The sequence below is a fragment of the Trachemys scripta genome, chromosome 9 (assembly GCF_013100865.1).
Source record: "Trachemys scripta elegans isolate TJP31775 chromosome 9, CAS_Tse_1.0, whole genome shotgun sequence".
NCBI lineage: Eukaryota > Metazoa > Chordata > Testudines > Emydidae > Trachemys > Trachemys scripta.
The window spans coordinates 79237057-79250139 of NC_048306.1; the positions used below are offsets into that span (position 1 = coordinate 79237057).

The window sequence follows — 13083 nt, forward strand, 5'->3', positions numbered from 1 at the left end:
CTACAGCATCAACTTATACAATGACCAAATGGCTGGGCATTTGGGGAAATATCATCACTCACAAGATCTCTTTCTGAGGAATGCAAAATGTTTTCCATTACTTTCCTAAAAAAAATAAAAATAAAAACCAATTTTTATTTACATGTTTTTTTAAAAAAGAGAGAGACTCTCTCACACCCAAAATGCTACATTTTTGATTATTTAACCATAGTACATTGTTACATTATATTTGGGATCAGGCAATGCCAAGCCATCACTACCTCAGCATAGACTCAGATGCGGATTCTTTCAATGACTGCTTTGGTAACAAACTCTGATCCTTTGACCTGCAAAACATCTGTTGCCCTTCTAGAAAAAATGTTGTGTCTTACTTTTTTGAACTAATGCTGCCATTCTTATAGTGGCTCTGTCTATCACCAGCAGAAGCAGCAGCAGTTTGTTTTCTCTGTGTGACATTTAGCCTTCTAAACGCTTTCATCCATACAGTTTTTCTAAGTACTGCAACAATGACAGGAACAAAACTGATGCCAATTATTATCCAGATAACATTACCCAAACTGCTGTTCCATATACTTACCATAGGCTTAGACACTGGAACAGGTCCACTGTCAATGCTTCCTCCATATCCTCGGAATTTACAGTCTGGAGGGGCCCACCCATAGTTACAGTGGCAATTTTTAGTATTGGTGCATACTCCCCTACTGTTGCATTTTTTCTTAGCGTCACAATCTAAATTCAAATGCAACACACTTGTACATGTCCTACTAAGGCAAATTTTCCCATTACCACAAATCGTGCCATCTTTCACTGCCCCAGTATCAATTACATCAGTCCCAGCATGATGGTCTGTACCCCAACACCAGATATGACCCATGGGCGTTTGTACAACAGTACTATGTTCCTTCAAAGGAGGTATTTTTTTTACATTTTTACACTGAATCCTTCCACACAAGACATCACTGATTTTACATTTTTTGTAATTTGCTCCAGTTTCACCACCACCACAATTGCCAAACCGGTCACCTCGCGTGTTCAGGTTACTGAAGCAACTTAGAGGGGCTTTTTGTGCCCCTATTCCAAAGATATCTGCACATTGTTTATTGTGGTTATGGCAGCTTCCCCGATAACAGTAGCCCCTGTCACTGCATGGAGTTCCATCTTGTACATACACATCATCTTGGCACCACTTTGAAGTCCCATTGCAATACTCAGGAAGGTCACACTCATCAACAGCTGGTCTGCATAGTTTTCCTTCAGCAAGAATTTGACACTTTTTACAGCACTTTCCAAAAGCACAAACCATACCTGGTTTCAGTTTGCATGTGGACTGACAACACAAGTCTTTTTTGCATTCCAGTTCTGAGCCACAATCACATTCCTCTTCCCCTTCCACAACCTTGTTACCACAGTGCTTCCTCCTAAATATTTTGCTGGGCGCTGGGATGTTATATAGGCAGAATCCAGCGCCATCACGGAGGAGATTAAAATATACTTCACAACTGCAGTCACTGAACTGATCAGTAATTACATGCACAGCAGCCATGATGCAGCCAACAGTTCTGTTACAATGACATTTATCATGGTCATGATACATGCCAAGATTATGACCCAACTCATGTGCAACAGTGACTGAAAAAAATGGCACAGAAGCAAAACGCCACGTGACAATAGATGCTGCATCGGTCACAAGGCAGATGCCTCCTACATATGCCCTCCCAGCACGCCCTCTGTATATTTTAGCCATAAATAGCTGTCCAGCATCATGCTGCAGGCGACGATAGAGCACATCATTCCTCCAACGGTTAAATTCAGTAAGAGCATTGCCTATAGTATCGGGTAATGTGATGAGGTTGTTTTCTGTCCAGATCTCTAGTCCAACCAGGATGACATGAGCCCCCAGAGCACGATAAAAGGAGTCCACCATATTGATCACTTCAAGGACCTGGTTAGTCAGGAGGCTTTCATTCCTTCTATAAAGGATGAACTGCTCTTTCTCCACCACCACACAGAACTCAATATATGTGGCATGTGTCCATCTGTGATGTCTGGCTGCCACAGTGGGCCCCGCGTCCTGGATCTTGGTTCCTTGGTGTTGCAGCTCCTCAGTGGTCACCCCACATGAGGCAGGCGTGCCCCCCACTTCCCCCAGCCGATAGAGGAGGTGCTGGCAGGTGGGGGAGGCCTTGATGGGCTCGATCCCGTAGCTCATCCCCTCGAGGCGCAGCAGTCCCCGCAGCCCCCCAGAGCAGGTGCTGAGCACCACCAGTGACTCTGGGGCACCCTCCACGTAGCCCTCATAGTAGCAGTGGCTTGGGATGAAGGGCTGGCTCGTCACCAGCTCACCCCGCTCGTAGGTAAACACAGGGAGGTGGCCGGCCAGGAACAGGCCCTTCTGCTGCAGGTGAGCAACCAGAAGCCTCCCACCCACCTGCAGCTGGTAGGACACCTGCCCCTCGGTCTCCCGGCCCGCAGGAGGCGCCAGCCGCCGAGGCACCGTCACCTGGTAGCGGGGAAGCCCTGTAGTCCCACCACGGCCCGCGCTGGGCAGGAGGGACCCCAGCAGCAGCGGCATGGAAAAGCCCGCCCACAGCGGCCCTGCTGCCGCCATGACCCGGCCCCACGCGGGGAAAGAGGCGGGAAAGAAGCGAGGGCGGCTCCTTCAACCGCTTCCTCCCGACGGCTCCTGCGAGCGCGGGCGGCGGCTGCTGGTTCCCAGCACCGGGGCGTAGGGCACCGCTACCCCCGCCCCTCCAGCCGGCTCCAGGCGCCGCGGAGAGCGGGGGGCTCTCGGCCTCTCACCGCAGCCAGCCCGCGCCCCGCTCAGGCCAGAGCTGCTCCGTCCTGGCTGCGGGAAGGGGCAGTAACGGTCACCGAGCGCCCGTTTGTTAATCCCGCCCGCCCCAGCGCCTTTCCCCTGGGCTGCCGGCGGGAGTGTGTGTGTGTGCGGGGCACGCAGCGTAACGCGCGTTTCCTCGCCCTGTGGCTGGAGCCAGTTGGGCTCCCGCGGGAGCTCAGGCCAACTGGGGTTTAGGTGCGCTGCGTGCGAGGCATTGAGAACGGCCAGGGCGAAGGCGGTAAAACAACGCATCCCGCGCCCTCTGGAGCTGCCTTAGGGCTGCTCGTTTGGTTTTTTTTTTTACTGACCCTCTTCCAGCCTCTCTCGCGCGCGGTCTCGCAGCGGATTGAGCCCCTAAAGCCCAGCTCCTGGAGATGGAAGGTCCTGAACTGCCTCCCATTGTGCTGACAGACCCGCCTTCATGCAGCTGAAGAGGAGTATCCCTAAAACAACAAGGAGTCTGGTGGCACCTTAAAGACTAACAGATTTATTTGGGGATAAGCTTTCGTGAGTAAAAACCTCACTTCTTCGGATGCATAGCGGGAGATTGTCAACTGCAACATAGCATTAGTTCTAGGAAACACGGTGTCTCTCACTGTTATAGCCTCTAGGAGTCTTTTGTGCAAAGCCAGAGTATTTAAGCTTACAAATCATAGACAATCCTACAGGGGTGGTAGTATTGTAATGTGGAGGTTTGACATACACACTAGAGGTGAGCATGTCTCGTCCATCACATCACACAAGACATTTTCACCATCACTGGAGTTTTGTTTGCAGTCACATTGGCTGATATGTACAGTGGTATTGCAAGTTACTATATGTTGCACATAGATTACTTATGTTTTTTCACTCACACTCATGGATAAATTTATCGCTTTCATGTTCACAGAAAAATCTGTCATATGTTCACCTTGCATAGGATGTGGGTTACTGACCAAGTGATTTAGGGGTCCATAGCACTTTGAAAAACACCTAAAAACCTGAGACTGTAAACTCTGTGAAGGTGAATATCAAACTCAGAGTACAGGGAACATGGATCAAAACAGGACCAGGGATGACCACAAAGATTTAAAAATTTTATTAAGAAGATGTTAAAAAAAGTTAACAGAATTTGAGCATAGAAGTTTCTGGTTATCAGGGAATAACGTACAGATTATCGAGGGTGCAAAGTTTGGTTTAATATAAGGTGGCATAAGGAATACATAATCTGCAATATCCCCACTTGGGGATAAAAGGTTGATGGGTCAAAGTACAGGCATTGAGATATGAGGGTATGAACTTCATAGAGTGGCTATATTCAGGTGTGGAGTATAATGAGTGGATATGATGATGAGGATGGATTGACCCTCATTTGGTGAGATTTAATGTTCAGGGAGTTTATGGTTCCAGTTCATACGATACAACGGAGAAGGTCACTTGGTCCCTTTCTCGTAGTGGGAGAACGATGTCACTCTGGCTCACGCCTCCTGGTACTGTCGGTGTCCGGTGATATGCTCGATGTAGATGTCCCTGGACCATCGGATGGCGTCTGAGACCATGAGGTGCCTCATGAGCCGTGCGTAGCGTCGACTGAGCCCGCAGGTCCGCAGCATATGCTCGTTGCAGGGGTCCCAGACGCCCAGGGCTCTGACAGTTAGGGCGTCCATCTGCACCTCGTAGCCCTTCGCTCTCAGGGTGTCAGCCAGGGGGCGTACTTTTCCAGCTTATGAGCTCGGGCTTCGCGAAATGCTGGGGTCCTGTTCCCAAAGGAGACAGTGACGTCGACGAGGATGATCTTTTTCTGGGCCTCGTCGGTGACGACCATGTCAGGTCGTAGCTGACTGTCAGTACCGGGGATGGTGCAGTTCACGGAGATCTCCCCCAGGTGTGGCGCGATGGCTTTCACCAGGCGGTTCTGGATGGCATTGTGGCGCAGCTGCCAGGCTCTGGAGTGGGGTTTGCAGCTGCATAGGACGTGTGCCAGGGTCTCGTTGGAGTAGCCGCACTTCCTGCAATGCTTGTCTCGGTTCCCGTGGTGGACGGCTCCATTGAGCGGGACGCAGTTGAGCTGGGCACAGTGAAAAAAGTGTTTTAAGGAAGGATTTGAAGGAGGAATGTTGGCAGATAGGAAATGAGAGTCTGTTCCAAGAACATAGGGCATCGTCAAGGAAAACACATTGCTGAGAATGGGAGCAAGTAAAAAACAACAACAACAAAACAGTGTGATGGGTTCAGTCACAGAGACCCCTTGGGACTGTCACCTGATGTGCTAAGACTACGTCTGAGCCCGTTTTCCCTGGCAACTTGAGACTTCAGAATCCTGCCTTGTTGAGCCAGACACGCTAGCCTGCTGCAAACACAGACACAGGTCTGAACCATATCCCCAAAGCTGCCGACTTAACTGAAAATGGCTTAGCAAGTGCTTTTGTCTTTAGTACCCAGACGCCCAGCTCCTAATGGGATCCAAACCCCAAATGAATCCGTTTTACTCTGTATTAAGCTTATACAGGGTAAACTCATAAATTGTCCATCTTCTATAACACTGATAGAGAGAAGTGCTCAGCTGTTTGCTCTATCAGGTATTACTCACTCAGGGTTAATTAATAAACAAAAGTGATTTTATTAAGTATAACAAGTAGGATTTAAGTGGTTCCAAGTAATAACAGATAGACCAAAGTAAGTTACCAAGCAAAATAAAACAAAACATACAAGTCTAAGCCTAATACATAAAAAACTGCTTACAGATAAAATCTTACTCTCAGAGATGTTCCAATAAGCTTCTTTCACAGACTAGACTCCTTCCTAGTCTGGGCCCAATCCCTTCCCCTGGTACGGTTCCTGTTAGCTCCAGCTCAGGTGGTAAGTAGGGAAATTTCTCATGACTGGAACTTCCTTTGTTCTGTTCCACCCCCTTATATAGTTTTGGCACAAGGCAGGAATCTTTTGTCTCTCTGGGTCCCCACCCCTCCGTCTAAATGGAAAAGCACCAGGTTTAAGATGGATTCCAGTACCAGGTGATACAAGAATGATACATTTATACAAATAGGATGACCACATTCAGTAGATTATAAGCTTTGTAATGATATCTTACAAGAGACCATTTGCATGAAGCATATTCCAGTTACATTATATTTACACTCATCAGCATATTTTCATAAAATCATATGGAGTGCAACGTCACACACAGAAGTAGCAAGGATAAAATGGAGTTAGATAACACATAGGAAGAATTGTAGGTTGAGCTCAATGGTAAAGAACCCTGAAAGGCATTGCAGGAAGGAAAAGTCTGCATCGCCTTCCTCCATCACTAGTGTCTGCTATCTTCAGAAGCATGGGATTAGTCACCGAGGTATTTTTAAAAAATACCATCAAAAACAATTTTTAAACTGATTCAGGACCATGAATTGTGTAGTCTAGCAGTTAGAGTCTAGCAGTTTATAACAATTATAATGGCTCACTCTTATACAGTACTTTTTGTTTAGGTTATTTTCCATGTTCTTACATTGTACTCATATAATGAGCCTCCTACTGAATGAAACCATGAATCTACCAAATAAAAACAGACTTAGCGCAGCTTAGCTACAGAGATATTCTCAAAATGTTTCAAATGCTTTAAAGTGGAACTACTCTGATAATTGATGGTGAAAATTGCACCTTTTTACTCAGTAGGTCTGTAGTGTGGCCTTTAGATTTTAAGGTGTGGTGTTACCATGTGTGAGCTAATACATAGTAATAAATATGTTTAAGTTAATGAAACTCAACAAGGTAGCCATTCATCAAACAGCATGCCAAAATAATGAAGTCTGGCTCCGCAGGAATGACAAGCCTTAGTGAAAGTCATCAGGAAGCCCAGATTAAGAAGTTCATTAGTAAAGGTAAAAATCTATGGAAGTAGGTTTCTGGAATATTAGAACAATGGCTATCACAAGAAAAGACGTGCAGCTGAAGAAAGAAATAAGACATATATAATCTTAAAATCCTATGAGCAAGTGAATGTCAATGGCCAAGACCTGAGAAAAAGCAATTCAAAAATTAAAATAAAGCCATAATATATTTGGGGAGGCAAGATGACTACCACTCAAAGAGTCTAGCACTAAATGACTTCCAAACCAGACAAATTGCTTATAGACTCAGAGCCAACTGCTCCAAGCTAGGTTTCAAACACAATGTATGAAAATCACAATTCTACAATGTTACACACCAATGATGAGAACAACGTTGAGATCCATTCTGCATTTGCCTATGAACTCTGGCAATATTCTCAATCATGACATCTGCTTAGTATTGGGGAACTTCAGTGCCAAGGATGGGGATAACAGAGAAAAAGGAATGGGCAAGACTGGCCTTGGTTCCCAAAATAAGAAAAGTTAAAGACTGGTGTCAAGGCTGATTCCCCATTCTGGCACTTTGAGTGCAGAAGGTGGGGGCCTGCAAGGATTCTAAAAAATTAATACTGGCCACTCCAGGCTGGTATTAAACTCCCAAGGTTACAGCTTTTCTCTGACTTTGGATGGGTCAATGCTGCCACCACCCAAGTGCAAAAAAACACCTTTTGGGGACTCAGGAAGGCACACTTGGGAATTCCTTCCTATGGAGTACCCTCAAGCCCTTTCACCCTCCTCCCCCTCCCAGGGAAGGGCTGAGAAAGAAAAACAAAGGAAATCAGCTGTTACCACCAGCTAATTCAACAACATGTACACAAACCTCTTAGGACACACAAAAAAGGTAAATTTTATTAAAAACAAAAAGAAAAAATACATCTGGAATTTAGGCTATTGCTAGATTTTAAGAGAGCAAATATAATAAATTAAGCATCAAGAATGGTTTTCTTGAGGTTAATGGTTACAAGCAAAACAAAAGCATTTGGGGGTTAGCACAGAGGAGTCCACAAGCCTTACAGAAATAAAAGAGATAAACCTAATCACGTCTTCCTAGACATTTCCTGATCTACTTACATATTTGGGGTTTCAAATAAGTAGTTTCTACGTATGATTGGATGATTTTTCATACCTGGCGCAAGTTCTTACAGCATAGTTTCAGCCTTGTCCCTGCTCTCCGGGTGAACAACCCAAACAGATAAAAGGAGTCTTGTTTCCATTTTAAAAAAGTTCTAGTCCTTCCGTTGTCTCTTTTGGTCAGGTGCTCACTCCCTTCCTTTTACCTATGGACTTTTTAACCCTTTACAGGTAAAGCAAGTAGAGAACAGCTACTAAAAGGGATTTTATAGCTAACTAACTGGCTGGGTGTCCATAAAAGGGAGCTCTCCCCGCCCCTTTCATTTATCACACGCCCCCCAAATCACAGATGGTGCTGATTTCTTCCAGGAGATTTAGGAAACAGAGTTAATAAGATACATGCACCTCTAATTTTACTACTAATTACATGAAGAACTAAACAGTATTTTTCACATTTCAATGACTACAATGACTTAGAATACAGGGACATTTTTACCCAGCTGATTCTGGGAAACCTTCCCAGAAGAGTGCATCAACCACTTTGTTAGAGTTGTGTTTCAAAACCAAAGTCTTGAAATGTGTTGTATTTCAAAATCAAAGTCTTGAAGAAGTCCACCAAAGAAGTCCACTTCAGTGCAGCATGGTCAGTTTGCAGGTGGAAATGCCGTCCCCAAATGTATGGGCGTAGCTTCTCCAGATCATACACAATGGTGTAACATTCTTTTTCTGAGACTGACCCAGTGGCTTTCCCTCTCAGAAAATTTTTTGCTGAGAAACACGACAGCATGGAATTGTTGATTTGGTCCTTCCTGCATTAAAATTGCTTGTACACCATGCTCGGACGCATCTGTGGTTACGACGAACGGTTGGTCGAAGTCTGGGGCCCTTAGTACAGGGTTAGACGTAAGGGCTGCCTTAAGCTGGTTAAAGGCTTTTTGACACTTCTCAGACCCCTGAACTGCATTTGGCTGTTTTTTTCCTGGTTAGGTCTGTCAGTGGAGTGGCAATTTGGCTGTAGTGTGGTACAAATTGTCGGTAATACCTGGCCAAGCCCAAGAATTGGACTTGCTTTTTTGACTTAAGGACAGGCCAATTTTGGATAGCATTTACTTTTTAGCCTGTAGGGGGTTGATAGTTTCTTGACCCACCTGGTATCCAAGATACGTTACCCTGTTTAGGCCTATTTGATATTTTTTGGCCTTAACGGTTAATCCTGCCTCCCTTATGCACTGGAAGACAGCTTGGAGGTTTTTCAGGTGTTCTGCCCATGAATCTGAGAATATAGCCACATCATCAAGGTAGGCAACTGCAAATTCCCCAAATCCAGCCAGAAGGTTGTCTACCAGTCTCTGGAAGGTGGCGGGTACATTTCACAGTCTGAAAGGGAGCACATTAAATTCATACAGCTTTATGTGATGAAGGCTGACCTTTCCTTGGCTGGGTCACCTAGCAGCATTTGCCAGTACCCCTTAGTTAAGTCTAAGGTGGAGATGAACTGGGCACGTCTCAGTTTCTCCAATAGCTCATCTGTGCCTGGCATTGGATAGTTTTCTGGGTGAGTTACAGCATTTAGCTTACGGTAGTCCATGCAAAAGCGGATTTCCCCATTGGGTTTAGGAACCAGAACCACTGAAAAGGCCCATGCCCTCTCAGAGGGGCGGATTACACCCATCTGTAACATGTCCTTGATCTCCCTTTCTATTGCGGTTTTGGCTTGAGGAGCCATCTGGTAGGGTGTCCGTCCTGGGGTGGCTGAAAACATTGGCGCGAAGCTGGTGCATAGCTCCTGGATTTGCTGTCGCTGCTTATGCCCAAGAGTTATGGAAAGGCTCACCTCTTCTACGCCACTGTTGCTTTTTCCTTCATAGTAGACTCCTTCAGGCCACTCAGCGTCATCTCTCTCCTGGGCTGTAAACTGGAGAACCTTGATTTTTTGGGAATAAAAGGGCTTTAGAGAATTAACTTTGTGGCCATAAACAAGTTCAAAGGGTGAAAACCCCAAACTAGGACGTGGTACAGCCCTGTAGGCAAAGAGCAACTGCTGCAACACTAGGTTCCAATCAATGGAGTCCTCATTCATGAATTTACGTGTCATGGCCCCCAAAGTCCCATTAAACTTCTCCACTAGGCCATTTGTTTGATGGTGGTAAGGGGTGGCAACCAAGTGGTTCACCCCATGAGCTTCCCAAAGATGTTTCATGGTCCCTGCCAGAAAGTTAGTTCCTGAATCCATAAGGATGTCGGCGGGCCAACCTACCCTGGCAAAAATGTCTGCCAATGCCTGACTCACGCTTTTAGCCCTGGTGTTGCTTAGAGCTACTGTTTCCGGCTACTGTTTCAGGCCATCGGGTGGCAAAATCCATGAAGGTCAGTATGTACTGCTTTCCTGTGGGTGTCTTTTTAGGGAAAGGACCCAGAATATCCACAGCTACATGCTGAAATGGAACCTCAATTATGGAGAGTGGCTGGAGAGGGGCTTTGACCTGGTTTTGGAGCTTTCCCACTCTCTGGCACACCTCACAAAACCAGACATAGGTAGAAACGTCCTTGCCCATTCCTTCCCAGTGAAATGACTTCCCCAAATGGTCTTTGGTCCTGTTTACCCCAGCACAGCCACTAGGGTGATCATGGGCTAAGCTCAAGAGCTTTTCCCTATACTTAGTTGGAACTACCAACTGTCTCTGAGGATGCCAGTCCTCGTTGTGCCCACCAGAAAGGGTTTCCTTGTATAAGAGTCCTCCTTCTACAACAAACTTGGACATATTGGAAGAGTTGAGAGGCGGTGGGTTGCTCCATGCCACCATCCAAGCTCCCTTGATGCTTTCATCCACTTCCTGCTCTGCCTGGAACTGCTCACTTGATGCTGCAGACATTAGTTCCTCACTGGGTTGTGGACTTGGGCTTGATCCGATGCAGGTGATGGGGTTGTCTCCATCGATTACGAACCACTTTCCGCTGGTGCACTAGGTTGTATTTCAGGCTCCAGTTGAGCTTCTCGCGCCGGTTTAGCTGCTGTTGCAGGTGCAGGCTCTGTGGTGCCCTTTGGTGCTGGCTCCGCTGACTCTGGTGGGGTTGCAAGCACGGGCTCTGGTGCTGACTGCTCTGCCAGTTCCAATCCTTGGGCTGGTTCTGGCTGGATCCCAGGAACTTGATCTACAACTGCTGCCATAGACTTTGGTCTGGGGTTTGGTTCCACCACCTCTGGCTGGGTCCCTGTAGGAGGCTCAGGAATGGAATTAGATGTGGAGGCCTGTTTAGCCTGGCTGCAGGTGACCATCCCCACCCTTTTTGTTAGCCTCACATGGTTGGCTAAGTCTTCTTCCAGCAGCATGGGAATCGTCGTAGACTGCAAAAGTCCATATTCCTGACCAGCCCTTGTACTGGACAGGCAACTTGGCTGTAGGCAAGTTAAAAGGTTGCATTGTCACTTGGGCCTCTGGGTCAGTGAATTTGGGGTCCACCAGGGATTGGTGGATAGCTGACACCTGTGCTCCAGTGTCTCTCCACACAGTAATCTTCCTCCCGCCCACACTCAGATTCCCTTCACTCTCAGGGTATTTGCAAGGCATCTGGGCCAGAAGGCTCTTGGTGGGACTCTGGGGTGATGAGTTACAGTCTGCTGGTGGTCTTGGAGCAGTTCGCCTTCACATGCCCCAACTCCTTACATTTGAAGCATCGGCCAGCTGACTGTGGGCTGGGGCAAGGTGGGTGGTTGGAGAGTGGGGTGGTGGGACGAGAGGGCATCTGGGGTTTCCCTGGCTGTGTGGAGGGCTCCTCCTTGTGAGATGGGGCCTTGGGTTGACTCTAATGGTGGGGTGTCATCTCAGGTTGCCCCGTCTGGTATCCACACCAACTGCTACTGGCTTTCTTCTCCGCCACCTCCACCCATTTGGCTCTAATCTCCCCCACTTTGATTACAGTTTTGGGCTTCCTATCTAGGAAGTACCTTTCTATTTCCTCAAGAACACCCTCTAAGAACTGCTCCATTTGTATTAGGAAAGACAGATCTTTCAGCGACTTAACATTTGCTCCAGATATCCAGGCATCCCAATTTTTTACAGTGTGGTAGGCATGTCTGGAAAATGCCACATCTGGTTTCCACCTTAGGGCTCTGAACTGCTGATAGGATGGGGCTAATACTTGAGCATGCCCAATTCTGGTTTTTTGTTTAAAAAATGTGTTCTGGTTCATGTGTTTTTTAGGCATTTCAGCTGCCACCTCTGCTAAGGGTCCACTGAGTTGTGGCCTCAGCTCCACCATATCCTGGTTTGTAGGGATGTTGTACCCAAGGCAGGGCCTTTCAAAATTTTCTAAGAAGGCCTCTATCATCGCCTACCTTGTATGTGGGGAATTTCTTGGAATGGGGAGCTGTACTTGTAGAAGGACTGTTAGGGCTACCTGATTGATGCAGCTTAGACTTTTACAGCTCTAAGCGCTTTAGTTCCACTTCCAAGCACTTTGCCGGTCTCTGGAATTTAGGCTATTGCTAGATTTTAAAACAGCAAATATAATAAATTAACATTAAGAATGGTTTTCTTGAGGTTAATGGTTACAAGCAAAACAAAAGCATTTGGGGGTTAGCACAGAGGAGTCCACAAGCCTTACAGAAATAAAAGATAAACCTAATCACATCTTCCTAGACATTTCCTGATCTACCTACATATTTGGGGTTTCAAATGAGTAGTTTCTACGTATGACTGGATGATTTTTCATACCTGGTGCAAGTTCTTACAGCATAGTTTCAGCCCTGTCCCTGCTCTCCGGGTGAACAACCTAAACAGACAAAAGGAGTCTTGTTTCAATTTTAAAAAGTTCTAGCCCTTCCATTAGCTCTTTTATCAACTCCTCACAAAATCAGCAGCAAAAGCTGTATAAAAACAAAGGACAAAGAAGTCTGAGAAGAGATAAATGGAAGTATGTGGTTAATATTGCCAAAGAAGCTGAAGCAGTTGCTGAATGAGGTGGCAGAAGAACAGTTTATCAACCAATAAATTTCTACCAGCTGGAGGACCTGGTTAGGGATAAACGAGGAAAGACCTGAACAGAAAAAGAACAAAGAATGATGGGCAGTGCACTTTTCAGAGGTGCTAAACAGAACACTGTAAGAAACTGTTGACTGAAAGAATGTTAACACCTAGAACCAGACACTGTAACATCTCACATCACAAACAAATGGAAGATGCAATAAAAGTTAAAACCTGGGACAACAGCTGCAGGTGAAGACCAAATCACCAAGGAAGTGAAAGCTTGTGATGAGACCACGGATAAAAATCATTGAACTTTTCACAGTATACAACTGGAAAAAGCTTCCAG

General features: G+C 46.2%; 1 protein-coding gene across 1 annotated transcript; it reads right to left on the bottom strand.

Annotated features, from left to right (window-relative positions):
* Window positions 1–211: 211 nt before the first annotated feature.
* Window positions 212–2608, bottom strand: LOC117882964 (disintegrin and metalloproteinase domain-containing protein 20-like). Its single transcript, XM_034781862.1, has one exon. The coding sequence runs from the start codon at window positions 2606–2608 to the stop codon at window positions 368–370; it is 2241 nt and encodes a 746-aa protein (XP_034637753.1). The 3' UTR covers window positions 212–367.
* Window positions 2609–13083: the final 10475 nt, after the last annotated feature.